This window comes from Rhinopithecus roxellana, chromosome 11, assembly GCF_007565055.1.
Source record: "Rhinopithecus roxellana isolate Shanxi Qingling chromosome 11, ASM756505v1, whole genome shotgun sequence".
Classification (NCBI taxonomy): Eukaryota; Metazoa; Chordata; class Mammalia; order Primates; family Cercopithecidae; genus Rhinopithecus; species Rhinopithecus roxellana.
Genome location: NC_044559.1, coordinates 24,136,633 through 24,159,393, shown reverse-complemented (window position 1 = coordinate 24,159,393; position 22,761 = coordinate 24,136,633). Strand labels below are relative to the sequence as shown.

Below are 22,761 nucleotides of genomic sequence, written 5' to 3'. Positions count from 1 at the left end.
GCCATTTGAATCTGTCTACTTTATTGTTTGCCTTTTCCCCTGGTTTTTGTTTGTTTTTTAATTTGGCCATTTGATCTCTTTGCTTTGAATGCTTCATAATTATTCACTGAGAGCTAGATATTTTTTAATGAAAGTGTTAGAGACTCTGAAATCATTCTTCACAGGGTGTTGAATATTCTTTTCACAGACATATCCCTTTGGTTCAGTTGAGGCATCTCTGTTTTTGGTGCCCTTCATTTTTCTGGTTCATGTAACTCTTCCATGCTGTCAACTGAAAGCCTGAGTGTTTTTGTTTTTGTTTTTTGTTTTTTTTTAAACCAGGGTACCTTGTCCTATATGCATCCTATACTCCAATCTTTGGCTCCATAGCATCATGAGACTGCTGAAATACACTTCAGACTTGGTTTTTCAGCATCTTACTCTCTGCATGTAAAATTTAGGCGTCAGCAAATGCCGCAGGGGAAAAATTATACACAGAATGTCAGGTTAACCATAATGCATTTCCCTTCTGCCTGGGATCTTCGCCCCTAAAATTTTGGCTGTATTAGTTGTTCTCTCTCTCTCATGCTTTCCGTTTTCTATATTTTATTTAGCTTCTGTAATTTTCTGCATGAAATTTAATCTGATAACAATTACTACATTATGGCCAAAAGCAAAATCCCAGTATGTATTTTAATTAATGTTCCATGTTTTATTTTTAAACATTCTCAAACTACTAGAAGAGTTGTAAGTAAAATGCAAATTGTGGGTTTTTTTCCCATAAGCCATTTCAGAATAAGGTTCTGACATGATGTCCCATCACCTCTGAATTCTTTGTGTATTTCCTACAAACCAGAACATTCTCCCATATAACCCAATAATAACCATCAGGGTTAAGGAAATTATTATTGGTATATTATTTTGTCAGCTAATCCACAGACCCCATTCAGGTTTCTCTAGTAATCTCAATCAATGTCCTTTATATAATAGCATAAAGATCTAGTTCAGGATCACATGTACATTTAGTTGTCATACCTCTTTAGTCTCGTTTAGTCTGGGACAGTTCTTCAGTCTTTCCTTGGCTTTCATAACATTAACATTTTTGAGGATTACATGCCAGTTATTTTGCAGAACATTTTTCAAATTGGGTTTTTTTGATGTTTTCTCATGATTAGATCCAGGTTAGGTGTCTTCGACAGGAATATCACAGAGGAGATGTTGTGTTTTTATTGAATACTATGAGGTGACACATAATGTGAATTTGTTCCATTATTGGTGATATTAATGTTGATTACTTGATTAAGATATCAGGGTTTTTTTCCCCACTGTAGAATTAACTTTATATTTTTCTGATTAAAATGAAGTAGTATTTTGTGGGGAGGTTATTTTGAGATTATTTAAGTATCCTCCCCCTTATCAAACTTCCAGTTTATATTTTGTTTCATTTTATTTTAAGTTAGAGATAGGGTCTTGTTCTTTCACTCAGGGTGGAATGCAGTGGCGTGATCCTCATTGTAACTCCTGGGCTCAAGTGATCTTCCTGCCTCAGTCTCCCAAGTAGCTGGAACTACAGATGCGTGTCACCATGCCTTTTTTTCCCCCCCAATTCTTTTTGTAGAGGCAGGATCTCAAAATGTTGCTCTGACTGGTCTCTAATTCCTGGCCTCAAGCAATCTGCTGGGTTACAGGTGTGACCCACTATGCTTGTCCCCAGTTTATTTTTTATGTCATTAATGGAGTCATAGGTTTCAACTTTATTCAGTGGCTTATTTTGTTAGTTATCTATTATTATATAACAAATTACCCCCAAATTGAGTGGCTTATAATAACACACACATTTGGGTTGGGCGCAGTGGCTCACACCAGTATTTCCAGCACTTTGAGAGGCCAAGGCGGGTGGGTCATTTGAGGCCAGGAGTTCAAGACCAGCCTGGCCAATATGGTGAAACCCCATCTCTGCTAAAAATACAAAAAATTAGCTGGGTGTAGTGGTAGGCGCCTACAATCCCAACTACTCGGGAGGCTGAGGCAGGACAATCGCTTGAACCCGAGAGGCGGAGGTTGCAGTGAGCCAATATTGTGCCACTGCACTCCAGCCTGAGTGACAGAGCAAGACTGTCTCAAAAACAAAAACAAAAACACAGACATTTATATTTGGGGGGGGAGGGGGGTTTACAAGTGAGTTGTATTTAAACTTTAAGTGGCAAATAGTTATTACAATATTAATTTTTTCAAAAATATATAGAAAAATGAAAACAGTACTTATTTTCAGTAAATTTTTATGAGCTCCAATATTTCAGAGTGCCACCTCCCAAACAAAGAGCATGATATACCTTGGCAATAGTTTAGACCTCTTCTAGAATTTTCTCATATTTGCATTTTTTTGCCAAACATTTATGTTTATATTTTTTCTCCCTGGCTTTATTGCTGTATAATTGGCAAACAAAAATTATTTTGTATGTATTTTTTATGTTCTGGGGTACATGTGCAGGATGTGCAGGTTTGTTATGTAGGTAAACATATGCCATGGTGGTTTGCTGTACCTGTCAACCCATCACCTAGGTATTAAGCCCAGCATGCATCAGCTCTTTTCCCTCATGCTCTCCTCCGACCCGCCCTCCTGGCAAACAAAAATTATATTTAAGGCGTACAACATGGTATTTTCATATACATATTCATTGTAAAATGCTTGTCACAATCAAGCTCATTAACATATCTGTAACCTAACATACATGTAATACCTCGTAATACCTCACAGTTTCTTTTCTTTTCTTTTTTTTGATACGGAATCTCGCTGTGTCGCCCAGGCTGGAGTGCAGTGGTGCGATCTCGGCTCTGCAACCTCTGTCTTCCAGGTTCCAGCAATTCTCCTGCCTCAGCCTCCCGAGTAGCTGGGATTACAGGCACACACCACCATGCCTGGCTAATGTTTGTATTTTTAGTAGAGACAGGGTTTCCCCATGTTGACCAGGCTGGTCTCGAATTCCTGACCTCAGGTGATCCACCTGCCTCGGCCTCCCAAAGTGCTGGGATTACAAGTGTGAGCCACCACATCTGGCCAGTACCTCACAGTTTCTTTCAGTCAGGAGTCTGGGTACAGCTGACCTGGGTCTTCTGCTTTAGAATCTCTCTCACAAGACCATAATCAAGGTGTTGTCCAGGGTTGAGGTCTCATTTGGAGGTTTTATTTTGAGAAAAAGTCACTTCCAAGCTTACTGTTGTTGCTGGCAGAATTATTTTCTTCAAAGGCTGTTGGACTGAGAGCCTCAATTCTTAGTTGTTTATTGACTGGATCACCGTCAGGTCTGTGCCTTGGGGACATCTACAGTATGACTGCTTGTTTCATCAAAGCTTGCAAGCCAAGAAGGTAATAGAGTCTGTTAGCAAGATGGAAGTTGCAGTCTTAACCTAATTAGGAAAATGACATCCCATCACCTTTTCCAAGGGCATGCATACCAAGCAGTGGGAATTATCGGGGGCCATGTTAGAGTTTGCCTGCCACAGTTATCCATTATTATCATTATTTAGTTTGATATTCTAATTTTCCCAGATGTAGCCTGCCTCAGCCTTTCACTCTGGCCCCTGTATTATTTTGACATGTCTGTCATTCATTGAGCACCTCAAGAAGATACTCCAAGCTCCTCTTAAACTTTCCTGTCCAAGCCCTCGCATTGTTCTAAGGCGTTCTGGTTCCTTTTAGTGGAGAGTGATATTTTGAATCATTAAATGTGTTTGTTGCTATAGGTTGCTCCTAGGCCCTCTCAGTTGGTAGTCAGTCTGTATGTGTCTGTGGGTATATGTGTCCATATGTATATCGTAAGTGTATTATTTACGTAGAAATTTCTCTGTGTAATACATTGTAAACTTTCAGCTTACAACAACATCCTCAATTCCTCAATTCTAGTTCAGCAATGTAATATTCTAGTTTTCTTCCTTTCTGTACTTGTAACTTGTTTTTCTGATTATGAGAAACCTAGCTCTTATTATCCTCTGTATTTGATCTGCCACCTTTATTTGATCAATCTTCCTGTATAATCCATCTCCTGTTGCTGACATATCTCTCACTCCATTTCTCACCCCATACTTCATATGCATGCCTTCCTAACCCTCTTGGGATCTGACAGCTTGCACTTGGCTGCCCCTTCCACCCTCCTCACTCCACTGGGTCTGAAACTCACTGCTGGACCACTGCCTCTCCCTCTGTTAATGCATCCCTTCTTCTGCTGACATGGGGAACCCTCACTGCCATCCCCCCACCCTCCACTGCCCTGTGTGGATGTGGACATCCTCATCATCCTGCTCACTGCTGTTACAGTTCCTATGTGGAAGCCTTCCTTGTTCCATTAGGGCTGTTACTTCATGCTGGGTCCCCCTCCCAGCAGACTTTTTTCCTGTCATTCTGCTTAGGCCCTGAAACTATGTGCCCCATCCTTTTCCCTCCGGGGATACCCTTCTCATACCACTTGGACTCCAGAAGCCTGTATTGGGCCACTGTAGTTAATTCTCTGCCACTTAGCTGGATACCTACTTTGCCTGTACTCACCTAACGGTTATTGAACTGTTCAGGTAGGAAAGGAGAAGGGGGAGAGGTATGAGTTAAATTTTATTTTGGAAAACTCACTGGTATTTTTACAACAAATGCTTTTAACTGAGTTTGTTATTACTTACACAGAAGTCACTTACTCCCACATCTCTGTAATCATTACAGGTTTATACTTATATTTTCATGCCATATTTTTCTTACATACTAGAGGTTTACTATCACATCAAATTCATGATTTCTGAACTTAGTTACTCCCTGCACCCTCCAAACCAGTTTCAGTTTACCAGTGTCTGTCACTACCACTACTGCTCTAGTCATTCAAGTTTGAACTGTTGACATTATTTCTGGCTCATCTCCCATTTTTCCTTGTAATCAGTCATCCAGTCCTGTTGGTCCTTTTGATGTACGTTATCTTCTCCATGGCCATGACTTTAATGAATATAATAACCTCTTGGGTATAATTTCTTTCTTTAGTTTGTGTAGTCATTCCTGTGCCCCTAAACCATTTTGGCTTCCCATTTCTTAATGAATGAAGTAACTCCATGTTTAACTTTTAAAGTGCCATTTTAATGTAACACTGTTCTAGATAGTCAGGATATCTAGTTTTGAATCCCATCTTTGCTGCTTACTAAGTATTCATCAGCGTGTAATTTATTTAACCTCCCTGGGTCTCTCTGTTTTTTTTTTTTTTAATTAAGTTAAATTGTTTTATTTTAAAATTTTTCATAAAAATAGAGATGAGATCTAGCTATGTTGACTATGCTGGTCTTGAACTCCTGGTCAAGCAGTCCTCCTACCTTGGCCTCGCAAAGTGGTGGGATTATGCACATGAGCCATCTTACCTGACCCTCTCTGGGTCTTATTCACCTTACTAGTTTGTTATACAAGTGAATGAATTGCGAAAGAGCAATTGTTCTGCAATTCATTGCGGAACAATGAATTGTTAGACCAACAAAGCTAACTAACAAAGGTTGTTTGTTATACAGATAATGTTATACAGATGCAACTTGTTAGTTTGTTATACATGTAGTAACAAGTGCTACAATGAAATTAAAGTCTGTGACTGAGCTTTTCTAAATATTTGAAAATTTACCTAAACTTTTAGTAACTGTTGTCTAACACAATTTAGTACATTGTTAAATTTTTCCTTGTAGTTACTATTTGTTAGTAATTTATTTCCTTGAAATAGAGTGTAAACTACTTGAGGGTAGGTTTTTGTAGTAGTGAGTCTATGGATTTGTGGAGACAAGCACGTTTGAGTATTATTTTTCTGCCATTGCCATTTAGGCACTGTAAGTTCTCTGAACTTGAGTGTACTCTCTTGTTAAGGTGAAGATACTAATAATTCTTTGACAAGATAGTAATGCTTAAATGAAATAATGTACTTAAGGGATTTAGTAAAATGCCTGGCAGACAGTTTATTCCCAGTAAACTTTTATCCTCTATTTGTACTCCACCTGTGCCCACTTTGGTAATGAAAAAGTAAGTGGCTTCCCAGAACAGTTTGAAATGCAAGTGGCATTCATGGAAGCCTGTTCCTGGTGATGATGCCATTTATATATTTTTCTTTTGTACTTCGCAACTTTTCGAATCCTTATTTTAGCCGGGCAAGGTGGCTCACGCCGGTAATCCCAGCACTTTGGGAGGCCAAGGCGGGTGGATCACCTGAGTTCAGGAGTTTGAGACCAGCCTGGCTAACATGGAGAAACCCCATCCGTCTCTACTAAAAATAAAAAATTAGCCAAGCGTGGTGGTGCATGCCGGTAGTCCCAGCTACTCAGGAGGCTGAGTCAGGAGAATTGCTTGAACCCAGGAGGCAGAGGTTGCAGTGAGCCAAGATCATGCCACTGCACTCCACCCTGGACAACAAGAGTAAAACTCTGTGCCAAAGAAAAAAAAAAGAGTCCTTGTTTTAGTTTTACCACAACATTGTGCAATAAGGCTGGGACTTATTGATTATCCTATCTGACAGGTGGGAGTTTTGTTTTTGGAGTGAACTAAATTGGGATTCTTAAGAGGCAGTCATTGAATTTGTAGGTAAAGTCTGATGTATTACATTACTATGGAATACTGTAGTTTTCTGAATTTCTTAGTTGATATAGTAGTGAAAAGGGAATTCTTCTATTCCATAGCTTAAGGATACGTAAACTCTCAGTACAGCAATCTTTTTATTGTTGATTATTATAGCTTCTATTACTCCTAGAAGTTGACCAACAGGGACCTGAATTTAGGAGATTTTGTCATTCTGCTTTCATATAGTAAATGCTGAGGCTAGGCCTTTGCCTGCAGGGCTATCAGTGAAGAGGATCTGTGACATTACTCCAGAGAGCCAAGTATAGGGGGAAAAGTTGAGATTTTCAATGTTCTCTGTGTAAATGAATTGAGCCATTGAACCTGATGGGCACTAGATACTATATCCTTCTTGATGCACTGGAGGCCCTTCGTTGCAATCTTGTTTTTTCAACTTTTATTTTAAAATTGGGGTATATGTGCAGGTTTGTTACAGAGGTGTACTGCACAATGCTGAGGTTTGGAGTCCAAGTGAATCTTACCCAGGTAGAGAGTGCAAAGTACCCATAGGCAGTTTTTTCAAGCTTTACCCCTTTTGTCCTGCCACCTTTTGTATTCCTCAGTGTCTGTTCCCTCCTTTATGTCCATGTGTACTCAAGGTTTTGTTCCTATGTGTAAGTGAGAATATGTGGTGTTTGGTTTTCTGTTTCTGCATTAGTTCACTTACGATAATGGCTTCCAGCTGCATCCGTGTTCTGCAAAGGACATGATTTCATTATTTTTTAAGGCTGCTTAGTATTCCATGGTATATGTATACCACATTTTCTTTATCCAGTCTTCCATTGATGGGTGCCTGGGTTGATTCCATGTCTTTACTATTGCATTGCAACATTTCAGTTTTTTTCTGATTCAGGTAGTAGAAAACATGTTCAGTCTTATTTTTTTCTGTGCTGTGTATGCTTTTTTAAAGGCTAGTGAAGTCATTCAGTTGGATAGCAACAATTGTAATACCTTGTTATACTCTTCAACTTTCTTTGATTTTGCAAAGGAGAGTCAATTGGGGTGAGGTTAGGTGGGTGGGAACTGAGCTGAAGAAACTGTATGTGCTGTGCAGGGCTGGATTTGTGTAGAATGCAGGCATATCTATTAACTTTGTCATAGCTTTTGAGACTGCATTTAAGGAGTAGGTGATTTACAAGTTAAAAAACACTTAACAGAAGTTAAATTTTTTTTTTTTTTTTTTTTTTTTTTTGAGACGGAGTCTTGCTCTGCCGCCCAGGCTGGAGTGCAGTGGCCGGCTCTCAGCTCACTGCAAGCTCCGCCTCCCGGGTTCAAGCCATTCTCCTGTCTCAGCCTCCCGAGTAGCTGGGACTACAGGCGCCCGCCTCGTTGCCCGGCTAGTTTTTTGTATTTTTTAGTAGAGACGGGGTTTCACCATATTAGCCAGGATGGTCTCGATCTCCTGACCTCGTGATCCGCCCGTCTCGGCCTCCCAAAGTGCTGGGATTACAGGCTTGAGCCACCGCGCCCGGCCCAGAAGTTAAATATTTAAACAAGAGAATGTGTAGTTGCTGCTTAGTTTAGAACCTGCTTTTTTTTTTTATTTAAAAAAATTTTTTTTTAGCCAGGCGTAGTAGTGCACGCCTGTAGTCCCAGCTACTGGGCAGACTGAGGCAGGAGGATTGCTTAAGCCCAGGAGGTCAAGGGTGCAGTGAGCTGTGATCATGCCACTGCACTCCAGCTTGGGCAAGAGAGTGAGACATTGTCTCAATAAAAGGAAAGAAAGGAAAAAAAAAATAAGTATGGAAAGAAAATGTTAGGAATTTAAATATAATTTGCAAGGAAAAACAACAAAAACAGTCCAAACTTTTGGTAGAAAACTATGTGCTTTTCAGGTATTTTAAAGGTAAATTTTAAAGGGCATTATTTATTAAATGTTGAAGGACAGAAAACATCTTACATATTTGTCAGAAACTGACCAATCAGAATGGCCCTGAAATGTATAGAATTAATAAGGATAGTAACCAAAATGGCAGTCCTTTCCACTGTGTTCCTCATTGCCCAAATTTGCTATTTTCCCCTTCATTTAGAAAATGCTTCTAAATGTGAAGATAGAAGGGAAAGAGGTAGAGTAAAAGTTATAACCTACTCCATTTATTTTGTAATTATATTTTTTCTCAGTGTTAAGTGGCATTTACCAGTATGGATAAGATTAATTGTTACAATGCAAACCAATTTGAAGATTAGTTTTTAAATTGAGCTGTAATATATAAAATCTTATGGTAATGTGCAGATCTGACTATATTCAAGTGCAGTTTTCATACCACACCAATTGTCTTGTAATAATCGGGAATGCATCCTCTGTGTGGTATTTGCAAGTTAATGCTATTTTGGAAATCACACCAGTATATCTAGTGGCTTTCCTGGGTGTATGTAGCTCATTATTGATTATAATTTTCTTTGGGAATTTTAGTTTAAGGGGATGGGGTAAGCACTTTCAAATTCTTCGTTGTTAGTAGTTTTGATGGAGAATAGGGATAAATGAATGAGGAAGAGTGTTAGAACAAGTAAGTAAACTCAGATAATTTATCAAGTACGTACTACAAAAATAACGCAGATTTTTATGTAAAAAGGAGGAAACAAATCATTCATGAGAGGAAGGCCTTAAAAACTTACCAAGGAACATTCAAAAAATAAATATGTATATTTTAATTTAAAAAAGAGCCCCAAGACTGTGAATGAAAGCGTTCTGGTTGGTTTCTAGATCCAGCTGTGCTTGCTGTATGTCATGCAGGTGGCTTTGGTATGGTTAAAAGTGTATACGTCACCTGCCCTCTTGTGAAGGGAAGCAGGAGAAGAGACACGCTGTTTTCCATTGCCGCCTTGATTTTCTTCCACTATTTCCTTTGTCATTTTTCTGTGTTTTTCATGCTCTTTTTATTTATACCCACTTCTGACTTCTCTTTTTCTCAAATTCAATCTTTCCTTCTGAGTGACTGTGAGACTTTTTTGTACCCAGCATACACAGAACCTTAACCAATTGCATACGTACAGCATTTCCATTTCTTTTTTCTTTTTTCATTTTCTTTTTTCTTTTTTTTAATTTTTGAGATGGAGTCTTGTTCTGTCGCCAGGCTGGAGTGCAGTGGCACAGTCTCAGCTCACTGCAACCTCCGCCTTCTGGGTTCAAGTGATTCTCCTGCCTCGGCCTCTTGAGTAGCTGGGACTACAGGCACGCGCCACCATACCCAGCTAACTTTTGTATTTTTAGTAGAGACAGAGCTTTACCATGTTGGCCAGGATGGTCTTGATCTCTTGATCTTTTGTTCCGCCCGCCTCGGCCTCCCAAAGTGCTGGGATTACAGGCGTGAGCCACCATGCCCGGCCTGTGTACAGCATTTCTTATAATAATGAGTTACTTTTATGTTAAGGAATTTTTTTTTTTTAAGACAGGGTCTCACTGTATTGCCCAGGCTGGAGTGCAGTGGCTTAACCTCGGCTCACTGTAACCTCCGCCTCCCCCGTTCGATCATTTCTCCTGCCTCAGCCTCCTGAGTAGCTGGGATTACAAGCGCCTGCCACCACACCTGGCTCATTTTTGTATTTTTAGTAGAGACAGGGTTTCACCATGTTGGCCAGGCTGGTTTTGAACTCCTGACCTCAAATGATCTGCCTGCCTTGGCCTTCCAAAGTGCTAGGGTAACAGATGTAAGCCACCGCGCCCAGCCAAGGATTTTCATTGTAGACCCAGGCTGGAGTGCAGTGGCTTGGTCTTGGCTCACTGCAACCTCCGCCTCCCAGGTTCAAGTGATTCTCCTGTGTCAGCCTTCTGACTAGCTGGGATTATACACATGTGCCACCATGCCCAAATTTAAGGTTGAGAGAAAGTCACTAGAATATAAGTTCCACAAAGACAGGGATTTTTGTGGGTTTTTTGGTCCATTGTTTAGCCCTAGTGCCCAGGACAGTTTGTTTGTTGGTTTGTTTGTTTATTTTCTTCCCTCCCTCCTTCCCTCCTTCCCTCCCTTCCTCCCTTCCTCCCTTCCTCTCTTCCTCTCTTCCTCCCTTCCTTCCCTTCCTTCCCTTCCTTCCCTTTCTTCCCTTTCTTCCCTTTCTTTCCTTTCTTCCTTCTCTTTCTTCTTTCTTTCAACAGGGTCTTGCATTGTTGCCCAGGCTGGTGTGTAGTGGCGTGATCACCGCTCATTGATGCTCTGATATCCCTGGCTCAAGTAGTCCTCCCATCTCAGCCTCCCCAAGTAGCTGGGACCACAGGCGTGTGCCACCATGCCCAGCTATTTTCTTGATTTTTTGTAGAGATGGGGTCTCCCATGTTGCCGAGGCTGGTCTTGAACTTCTAGGCTCAAGGGATCCACTTGCCTCGCCCTTCCAAAGTACTGGGATTATAGGATTGAGCCACCACATTCGACCCCAGGACAGTGTCTACTACCAGAAAAGCATTTAATAAGTATTTGTTGAATAAATGATTAAAATATTAGCCTTAAGAAAATTTTAATATCATTTACTTACAAAAATTAGCAAAGCATTCTTAATACTTACAGAGAAGTAATATGAGTAGAATGTGATTCTCAACAGCAAGGAAGCTTTTTTTTTACCCTATTTTCTCCATTCTCTTTCTGTTGCCTTCTCCTTCCAATATGAGAATCTCTGCTGTTAAGAACCACTGGCAGAGACTGAAATTAGTATACATAATTCTAAGGAGATATTGATGTAAATGGTAGATGTGGATTGGCAGGGTGAGAGGGAGAAGGAAATTCTAAGTTTAAAGAAGTAGGGGTGAGATGAGTATTTGAACAAAGTATCAAGGTAGGTAGTTAGCTAGAGTGCCCGGGCCAATTAGAAGATTAGAGAAGGTGAGTTGATGTTGGCAGTGGGGGAAATGTCAGATTGATAGAGTGCTTGGATTTCATACAGTAGTTATAGGGAGCCCTTATGAATTGTCGATGAGAGTGACATGATAACAAAGTGAAGACAATTATTTATTCTATTTAGCTGCTGTTTATAAAATGGATCGTAGCTCAAGGTGAAAAAACATTGGAAACAGTGAACAAAGTTCGGAGATTGTTGGAGTAATTCAAAGCAGTTTAGCTGTTTTGCTTGGTATGTTATCTAGTGATGCCTTTAGCAGATACCCTTCTTTTGAAGCCCAATGTCCACTTTATGACTGAGGGATGGATAGAGGCAGGAGGAAGAGTTCTGCACTAGAAAGCAACAGGCCAAGATTCTAGTCCCTACTTCCTTACTTTGTAAATTCATGATCATGGATAAATACTTAATTTTTCCTGGGCATCAGTCACCTTAACTATAAAATGAGGATAATGTATTAAGCGTAGTCCTATGGGTGGTAAATAAAATGAGGATAATGATCTAAAAGCAGGGGATCTACATAGATCTCCTTTGGATTTATTTGCAGCCCATTATCTATCTTTATTTAGTTAAGAGACAGGATCTTGCTGTGCTACCCAGGCTCGATTTGAACTCCTGGGCTCAAACGATCCACCCATCTCAGTCTTCTGAGTAGCTTGGACCATAGGCACAAACCCTTTGCATAGCTCTCATTGTCCTTTTATCAATTTTAGATGGTGTAAACAGTGAATACTATATTTTGCTTCCCAATATTAATTTCTACAACTATATTGTTTTAAGGAGAAAAAAAGTCTATGACGATATAAAGTATTTCAAAGTCTGTAATTTAAGGTTTAATGTTATCTATATGGACTACTATATTTTAAAATATGTATCCCTGTTTTTATGTGTGTCATGATTAGGTATTTAGTTTTTTAGTTATTATTAGACATGTAATAGCATTCAAGTTGATAGATAAAACTTCAGCCTGGGATACTTTTAGAGAAACATGAAGAATGCAAAAATAGTTTTGAAAGGTACGGTTTCCTTCAAAGCTATAGGTGCAATAATACTAATGTCAATTAGTTAGAGCTACTAGAAATTGTAATTTCTATCTTTTTTGACTACTGAATACACCATTGTATATATATATATATCTACATTCTTATGTATTTTTTGTTTGTTTGTTTAGAAGGTTTTAATACCAACAGCTTTCTAGGTGTCCTCTCCTCTCCTCTCCTCTCCTCTCCTCTCCTCTCCTCTCCTCTCCTCTCCTCTCCTCTCCTCTCCTCTCCTCTCCTCTCCTCTCCTCTCCTCTCCTCTCCTCCCCTCCCCTCCCCTCCCCTCCCCTCCCCTCCCCTCCTCTCCTCTCCCCTCCCCTCCCCTCCCCACTCTCCCATCCCCTCCCCTCTTCCTCTCTCCTTTCTCTCTTTCCTTTCTTTCTCTCTGTGTCCCTGCTCTCTTTCTTTGTTGTTTTTCCCTTCTGTTTTGGTTGTTTCTTCTCCCCGTGTTACGCCCCCCACCCCCCACACACCCCTAATCCATCTGGAAAGATGAAGAGGCAGCTACTATGGTAACTGTGCATTTTGGTTAATGAATGGCAGACTAACAAGACACATAAAACGTATGCAAACTGTGCAGACTTTGTTGCTGTCAAAGCCATAGGGATACAATACTTTTTCTTTTCCTTCTAAAAAAAAAAAAAAAAAAAACCCTCTTTAGTGTTTTGTTTTCTGATTTACCATTCCTAATATTGTAATGCTTCTGTGAACTTCTCCTCTTTCTGCTTAGTCTCCTCAGTATTACACCCTGTGGTGAGTTTACGGGAACTGAGTTGAGGTGCATAGAGGAAAATAATTGATCAACTGGATTAAGAAGTAGATTTCCTTTAGACTGATACATAGAAGAATAGGGACAAAATTTTTTTGACTAAATGTTTGGTTTTTTGAGCGATAACTTCTTCTGTTTCCCCCTTGCCTGTTGGCCTCTGCTGCCCCTTTTGGGTTTCTCCCTGGGGTTAGAACCAGTAAGTAGTGTGTTTCTTAAAGATGTTTCTATCATAAAGGTCAGCTGCAACTGGAATATTGTATTCAGCCAAGCCTTAAAAATTCCTGTAATCTGTGCCATCCTGTCTCATACTGTCCCATCTCATAGTTGTCCTCTCTCTGCAGTGCTCTATGCCCAGGTCTCTGTGGCTGGGCTGCTCCAGCCTGGCGGACAGCATGCCTTCGCTGCGATGCCTGTATAACCCAGGGACTGGCGCACTCACAGCTTTCCAGGTACTTTCTCTGTCTCTGTGGGTTATTTGCGGGCATTAGTGTGTGTGTCTGATTCATTAGTGTGTTCCTCCTCCTTTCCCGTGCTTTACTTATGTTCATCTTTTCTCCTTCATATTGCCTGTATCTCATATCACTCAGTACTCCTTTAATGATTAGTTTTTAATGTAGATCCAGACTGATCCACTCTTAAGACATTTTCATCATGATTGGTTACAAAAATTGACATAGTACAGCTTGACTGTTGGCTTTCAGATCAAGAAGAAGTATGATAGTAAATTTTAAAGTAATCTCAATAAATAGCAGTTCAGTATGTAATATTTGCTCTGGACCTACATAAAGCCAATTAGTATAATCAATCAAGTAATTACAATCAGGTTCTTGAACATTTTCTTATTTTTTTTAAATGATTACTCAAAATATAAAGTGCTCTCTTCAGAGTGTCTCCGGGTAATTATACTACTAAATATATATATTTTTATAACAACTGTTTTATTTATATCTTGATTAATATTTCTAATTTCTAGGTGGAAAGACCTTTGAGACCTTTAGGTACAGTATTCACCTTGAGACAGTCTAGCTAGTGTTTCATGGATTAACAGATTCCAGTTCCCCTCAGCTTTTCTTTCTTTTTTCCTTTTTTTTTTTTTTTTTTTTTTGAGATGGAGTCTTGCTTCATGGCGCAGGCTGGAGTGCAATGGCGCGATCTCAGCTCACTGCAACCTCTGCCTCCCTGATTCAAGCAATTCTCCTGCCTCAGCCTCCTGAATAGTTGGGATTACAGTTGTGCGCCACCACGCCCGGCTAATTTTTGTATTTTTAGTAGAGACGGGGTTTCACCATGTTGGCCAGGCTGGTCTCAAACTCCTGACCCCAGGTAATCCACCTGCCTCGGCCTCCCAAAGTGCTGGGATTATAGGCAGGAACCACTGCACCCAGACCCCTCAGCCTTTCTTAGAGGGCAGGATGTCAGTTCCAGGATGTGCGAGAAACTTATAGAGGAATAATGTGGAAAATTGTAGAGGAAAATGTAGGAAAGAGCTTGGTGCTCATTGCTTACAGATTAGAGTACCATACATGATTGTTTTCTTGGCTGAGTCTTATCTATCTACGTCAGGTATTTGGAATTTGTGTTTAGCATTTTATAGTAATACACAACAAATTAGTTTTTATATTAATATTTGCCTGCCTTTAACCTGTCATTCATATCTATTTAGAAGAATTTCAAAGATAGGCTGTGTCAGAATGCTTGTGACTAAATTTTAGCTAAAAGAGGGGAACTTAGGTTTTCCACATTCCTAAGCTATGCTAAGAGTTGTTAATTTTTAGTGATACTATTTAGTGATCATAAAACTGGAGATTTTCATTTTTCCTTTACAAAATTTAATATTTTAAGTTTTTCAATTTCCTTTACAAAATTTAATATTAAACTTCCTTGGCTTATACTATGAGATACAATATAGTAAAGCATGCAGATTCTAAAACTAGCGAAATCAAGTCTTGAATACTGTCTTTGTCACTAGTGGTATGATCCTGACCTTATTTCCTTATCTGTAAATGGATACTATAGTAAGGGCATGCAGTGATGGTTGCTGTTTCTATCATGATCGTTATAAACATTACTGCTATTATTGGAGAGTAATTGATATCCTGTGACTGCCTATTTATTTCAAAGTGAAATATCTTTTTAATTTTTTTTTTTTGAGATAGTCTTGCTCTGTTGTCCGGGCTAGAGTGCAGTGGCACAATCTCGGCTCACAGCAACCTCTGCCTACTGGACTCTAGTTATCCTCCCACCTCAAACTCCCGGGTAGCTGAGACTACAGGCACACGACCACACTTGGCTCATTTTTGTATTTTTTTTTTTTTTTTTTGGAGAGACAGGGTTTCACCATGTTGTCCAGGCTGATATCGAACTCCCCAGCTCAAGTAATCTGCCTGTCTCAGCCTCCCAAAGTGCAGAGATTACAGGTGTGAGCCACTGAGCTTGGCTGTATCATATATTTTTAAATACATATCACACTGACAAGGTTCTGCCATTGAAGAATCCAGTCTAGTTTGTTGGGTTTTTTTTGTTTGTTTTTTTTTTAACCTTTTTGGGGTTGCAGTTAGTTTAGGCAGTCTGCAATGTCTGAGACAATAGTAGTTCCTGAAAGGCTGCTCCTACTTCAGAAACTAGTTTCCTGTTTAGAGGCCCCCACAACCACTCTTAGGTTTGATAACTTGCTAGAAAGGACTTAGAACTCACTGAAAACAATTATACTCACAGTTTATTACAGGGAAAGGACACAGGTTAAAATTAGCGGAAAGAGACACATAGAGCAGAATCTGGGAAGGATCCAATTGTAGAGCTTCCTGTTCTACATGAATTACATTTGTCCACTAGCTAAATCTCTAAGGCAAACAGAGATAACAGACAAGAAGTTCCGGGGGCCCAGAGACCACTTTCCAATAGCCAAGCGCAAAGGCCATTCCTTTCTTTGGTGAAGAGTAATTCTTCACTACACAGGGATCATGGATCCTTTTGAGAATCTGATGAGAACTATTGATCTTGGGTATTTGGCAAAATTTTACTGAATACTTTACGTAACATACATAGATGTTTATTATATTTCTATTTTGTGAAATGATTGAGAGCTATTAAATCACATAATTCTAAAAGTGTAATCTCCCAAGCTGATAAAGTCTAGGAAGGGAATGTACAAGGAGCTGTAAGAATATATAAAAGGGGGACCCAATCTAACCTGAAGTTTGAGGTAAAGAAGATCAGGTAATCAATGTTTAAGATCTGAAGGATGAATAGGAATTAACTTGATAACAAGGAGGAATGGAGGAGAAGGAGGACATTTCCAGCCTAAGGAAGAGTCAGTGCAAAGGCCCCAAGAGTCAGTGAGGCTTGGTGCGTTTAAGGACCCTACTGAAAACAGGACTGTTGTTTCAGAGAGTAAAGAGAAAGGGAGAATAGAGTGAGGAAAGACTGGGGAAGCTTGATCACTCAGGTCTTATGGGCCATTCAAAGTATGTAGTTTAGTCTTGATGCTAAGAATAGTAAGTCACTGAAAGGATTTAAACGCAAGTCTTACCTGATCTGATTTGCATTACTCTGGCTATAAGAAGATGCATTTAGATATGTTAGTCTGGCTATAAAAAGGATAATTTCAGTAGTTGAAGAGAGAGATGATGGCAGCTTGGTTTTGCATCCAGTATCTTTAAATTCTTAAAAAATTATTGAGGACCCCAAAGTGCTTTCGTTTATATGGCTTATATCTATTGATATTCACTATATTTGTAATAGGAATTAGGAAAAATAAATGTGCTTTAATTCACCTAAAGACTATAATAAACCTGTGGCATATAATGCAAATAACATTTTTATGAAAAATATATTTTTCAAAAAAAATTAAGACTAGCGTATTACATTTTTATGAATCTCTTTAATGTCTGGATTAAGAAAAGACAGCTGGATTCTCATGTCTGCTTCTGCACTCAATCTATTGTGGTTTGTTATTTTGGTTGACATGTATGAGTAATACCTGACCTGGCATAGGTATATAGTTTGAAAGGGAAAGATATTTTAATACCTTTTTCAGGTAGTTGCAGTTTCTTGAAGATTAGTTGCAGTATAGTATCTGAAGCCTTGTCCATTGTATTAAAACCCGTTGGTCTCAGTTTTTTTCAACAAATTATGCTGGAACAATTGGGTATCCTTGTGCAAAACAATGAACCTCAACTGTTATACTGCACTGTATACAAAAATTAATTTGAAATGGATCACAGACTTAAATATGAGTTAAAAATGTGTAAAACTAATAGAAAATGTGGCAAAAATAATCATTGTGACTTTGGGTTAGGCAGGTATTTCTTAGCTAAGACACAAAAAATATGAACCATAAAATAAATAACTAATAAGTTAGACTTCATCACTGTTTAAAAATTCTGCTTTTCAGAAAACACTTTTAAAAAATGAGGAGGAACCAGGTACAGCAGTGCATGCCTGTAGTCCCAGCTACTCAGGAAGCTGAGGCAGGAGGATTGTATAAGCCCAGGAGTTCAGAGCTGTAGTGCCTGTGAAAAAACACTGCTTAAGAACAGCCTGGCCAACATGGCTGAAACTCTGTCTCTACTAAATTTGCATTTTTAGTAGAGATGGGGTTTCAGCCATGTTGGCCAGGCTGTTCTTAACTGTCTTCAGGTGATCTGCCCACCTTGGCCTCCTAAAGTGCTGGGATTACTGGCATGAGTCACTGAACCCCACCTCAACAAGATTATTATTATGTCTTATGTAGCAAAAATGGGCTTATGTACTGGTTTTATCCTATCAATTCAATAATTTGTTCTGTGTCAGGTTCAGCACACATAGGTGCTTGATAATGCTGGTTAACTAATAGGCAGAAACTGGATTTGAATCTAATATTTTCTGTGCCCACCTACTGGAATTACAGCAGTCTTAGTTCATTTGCATCCTTCTGGTTTAGGTTTTATTTTATTCACTTAGATTTTTATTTAGGTAAATTATTTACTTAGATTTTTATTTAGGCAAAATTTACATACAGTGAGATACATAGATCATAAGTGTACTCTTAGGTGAGTGTTGACAAATGTATACTTTTGTGTAACCTTCAATTTCAAGATACACAACAGTTTAATAATCTAAGAGAGTTTCCTCATACTCCTTTCCAGTCTGTACCCATCCCCCATATGCAATTACTGTTCTGATTTGTCACCAATAATTAGTGTTGCCTGTTCTTGAACTTACTTCATATAAATGCCATCATATAGTATACATTCTTTGTGTCTGTTTTCTTTCAATCAGTATGTTAAGATTTATCCATGTTGCATATATCAGTAGTTCCCTTTTATTGTTAAATATATTTCATTATGTTAGTATACCCCAGTTTGTTTATCCATTCATTTATTGATAGGTATTTGGATTGTTTCCAATTTTGGCCTATTATGAATAAACCTACTATAAACAGTTTTGAATAAGTCTTTCTTTTTGGCATGTATTTTTATTTCTCTTAGGTACATGCCTAAGAATGGAATTTGTTGAGTCATAGAGTAACTGTGTTTTTAACTTTAAAAGAGACAGTCAAGCAATTCTTCAAAGTGGTTGTCACAGTGGGAATACCCATTTTTACTAATATTGACAAATACGTTTAAGGAAATGTCTCAGTAATGTAATGGCTTCATGGCTTTTTTTTTTTTAATCGTTGGATTCTTTTAGTAAGTTTGAGGCATCTTAAGTCAAAATTCTTATGGCAATAAGGAAGGAAGAGCTATGGAGTCATTGCTGAATTTGCTGGATTATTCCCAGTAGCTTAAATTGAAACCACAGCATTGAGATGGTTTGAAAACTAGTGACAGGGAAGATGCTGAAAAAAGATGTTCAAATAGATTCTATGGGGATATGTTTAGTTTGAAGATATTTTTATTTTCATCATTCCATTGATTTATCCTGGAAAGTGTATGAGTGATTAGATTTCTGTTGATTACCAGTAGATATATTTGGTGGAGTCATTTGCTCATCTCCAGCAAATGGTGATCCTATAATCTATAATATTAAACGAGAATGAGCAATAGAATTAAAGTAATTAAAAATAACTGAGTAATTAAGATTCTTTATTTTGCTTTAGATATTGAAAGAGAAGAGAAATGAAATTCTAACTGTAAGAATATAAGTAAGGGGCCAGGCACGATGATGCATGCTTGTAATCTCAGCACTTTGGAAGGCCAGGGCTGGTGGATCTCTTGAGCCCAGGAGTTTGAGACCAGCCTGGGCAACATAGTGAGACCCTGTCTCTACAAAAAATTAGCTGGTTGTGGTGGTACTCACCTGTCCCAGCTACCTGGAAGGCTGAGGTAGGAAGTCAAGGCTGCAGTGAGCCATGATTGCACCACTGCACTCCAGCCTGGTGACAGCGTGAGACCTGTTTCAATTAAAAAATAAATATATATATATGTAGATTTATATGGTCCTAGAATACTTTAGGTATCAAGTATAGCTAGTAATTTTAGGAAAATCTTGAGCTAAGTGAAACATGCTATTTTACAATTAGCTAGGGTTCCATGTCAAAGGTTGAAATTGTATTGAATTCAGGAGAGATGTTGTATTTTATTACTTAAGAATGCTTACAAGTCTACTGAATTTTACCATGTACAAAGTGAAATGTTAAAATGGAACAATACTAGGAAAATTAAGCATTATTCATTATATATATGGAAAACTTAATTTTACATTTGAGATTTTAGAGGAATATGGATTATCAAATTGAATATACATTAACATTCAAATTCTATTACAAAACAATACCATAAGGAAAATTATACTGTGACAGAAATGCTTCTCATTCTGTAGCTGCTACCCCCCATTGTATATGAATAATTTCAGTGTAGTATAATTTCTGCATAATAAATTTAGTTTTTTTTGTGTGTATATGTTAACATTTGACTTGTATTTATTCCAGCTACACTCCTCACCTTAGGGGTTTGCAGGGAATGACAAATCAAACATGTTTTTATTTGTTTGTTTGTGGGGAAATTGTTCTCCTAATAAAATGAATTATTGTTTATTATGGAATATGCACATTATTTGGTAAATATATAAACAAGAGTATCACCCATATGCCTTCCACTTTAAGATAATTATTGCTAAATTAACATGTTAGTGTCCTTTGATCTGGAATGACTTATCTATACATGTGTGCCTGTGCGCACACACACGCCCAAATAATAGTTTTGTTTTTAAGTATTTTTGTTACCATTTAATTAAATTATAAGATATACAATTAAAACATTTAATATTAATTGTAGAAAATACAGAGAAGTAGAAAGAAGGAAGGATTTTAAATGTCCTCCCAGAGATTGCCATTTCAGTGATACTAATAATTTCTGAATTTCACCTATGTCATATTGCTCAAATTCTACATTCATCATCTGGTAATACTGATTTTGGTCACTGTTTATCTCATGGAGAGCTGCTCACATGTTTTTGAATTGAACAAAGTTTGAATTTGGCTTGTATCTCACCACCACCTCCCTCTCATGTAATTGTTAGTCATTTCAAATTTTTCAGTTCCCCAAAGGTGCAGTGTTCTTTTATATATCTGTGCCTTTGCATATACTGTTCTGCTTACCTGAAAAACCCCTCTACAAACACCTATTGTCCTTTACCCACTCTCTGCCTTTATCTACCTAGTCTTCAAGATTCAGCTCAAGCTGAGCTAGAATAAAAGTCTTCCCTGATCTTTATCTTCTCTCTCTTAAACTAGTCAGAGGATCTGTACCCAGAGCATGCAGTAGATACCCCTGTCATAGCACTGATAAGCTAGTATAGTTGTGTATTTGTCCCTCTGTCCCCTTAGACTGTGAGTTTCTTGAGGGCAGCACTATGTTTTGTTCATTTCATGTTTCCAGTATCAAGTATAGTAGTTGATACTTCTGCTGAATAATGACTGAATAGACAGATAATTTGAAGAAAACTATTAAATAGCATATATGGGGTGGGAGGCGAGAAAGCATTGAATTATTTCTAGTAGTACCTGTGCGTACATACACACATGTTCTGTATTCAGAGAGAAATAATGATAATTAACCGGACCACACATTTACATACACACACACACACACACACATACACAGAGTCTGATTTGTGAGCAGTCCTCAAATTTTATACATTTGGCTTTTATTCAGTTCAAACTATGATGATACCCCTTGGAAGTGGATCCTGTGTGTGAAATTTTGACTTGTTGAACAAGTGTGCATTTTGAGCTATTATATAGTAGCGTTGCCAGCCAGTTAACAGTTCAGTTTCAATGATGTCAACATCTTTATCTTCACAGCAGCATATGTTTGTGCAATTATTTGACTATTTTATTGCATTTTATCCTTATTCTATAAAATAATAGACACTGGTAAAATTAAAATGCTGATAGTGATAAGCAGCAACCTAGAGAAAAGATGGAAATCATTAGGCACACTGAAAGTGACCCTTTCTCTTTTTTTTTGAGATGGAGTCTCACTCTGTTGCTCAGGCTAGATGGCACGATCTCAGTTCACTGCAACCACCGCCTCCTGGATTCAAGCAGTTCTCCCTGCCTCAGCCTCCCAAATAGCTGGGATTACAGGCATGAGCCACCACGCCCAGCTAATTTTGGTATTTTTAGTAGAGATGGGGTTTTGCCATGTTGGCCAGGCTGGTCTCGAACTCCTGACTGCAGGTGATCCACCTGCCTCAGCCTCCCAAAGTACAGGGATTACAGGCATGAGCCACTGCGCCTGGCCGAAAGTGACCCTTTCTTAATTAAGCCTTGATTAGGCACAGAATTAAAAGTGCATGAACAAAATGTTGGAAATATATTAAAGATTGTGTCTTTTATAGGAAGGGGAACATCACACACTGGAGCCTGTTGTGGGGTGGGGGGAGGAGGGAAGGATAGCATCAGGAGATATACCTAATGTAGATGACGAGTTAATGGGTGCAGCACACCAACATGGCACATGTATACATATGTGACAAATCTGCTCATTGTGCATATGTACCCTAGAACTTAAAGTATATATATAAAAAAAAGATTGTGTCTTTTAAAAACAGTGTAATTATGGATTTTTAAAATATTTTAGCCAACGTTTAAATCTATCGATCACCTTCTGCCTTTCCAACTTTTATATACATTCAGTGAGAAAAGTAGAGATGACCTGAATTTGCTACATTTTATCTTATTTTGGAAATAGTCTTATTTGGAAATAGTGTGCCTGTAGAAGTGACATCTTAGGCTGATTTGTCTTTCCAGATGCCTGCTTAGTTAACTTAAATAATTATTTCAAGTTTTGAAATAACAGGCTCTTTTATTACTGAGTATTTTGACATGTCTATGATGCGGCTAATGTTCATTCACAGGCGAAAGTGTGGCATTATCTAATATTTAGAGTAAACCAAATTATCTTATTGTGAGACAATCAGATTTCCTTAAATTTTTTCTTTAAATTTTTCATGGTGGATCCTAAAAATTAAACTCTTCACTCTAGATAAGGGTTTATTGCTTATTTTGTTTATTTTGAATAATGTTAGATTTTCCTAATTGACTTAACTTC

The 22,761-nt window shown here is 38.4% G+C and overlaps 1 protein-coding gene across 2 annotated transcripts in view; it reads left to right on the top strand.

The window, feature by feature from the left end:
- BTRC (beta-transducin repeat containing E3 ubiquitin protein ligase) overlaps positions 1 to 22,761 on the top strand; it is a 202,300-nt gene that overhangs the window by 56,846 nt on the left and 122,693 nt on the right. Inside the window, exon 2 of one of the 2 annotated variants that reach the window (XM_010356122.2) lies at positions 13,567 to 13,674. The exons of the other annotated variant lie outside the window; for it this stretch is intronic. Coding sequence (XP_010354424.1) covers positions 13,567 to 13,674 — 108 coding nt within the window. The remainder of the gene's footprint in view (positions 1 to 13,566; positions 13,675 to 22,761) is intronic. 2 annotated transcript variants of the gene reach the window in all.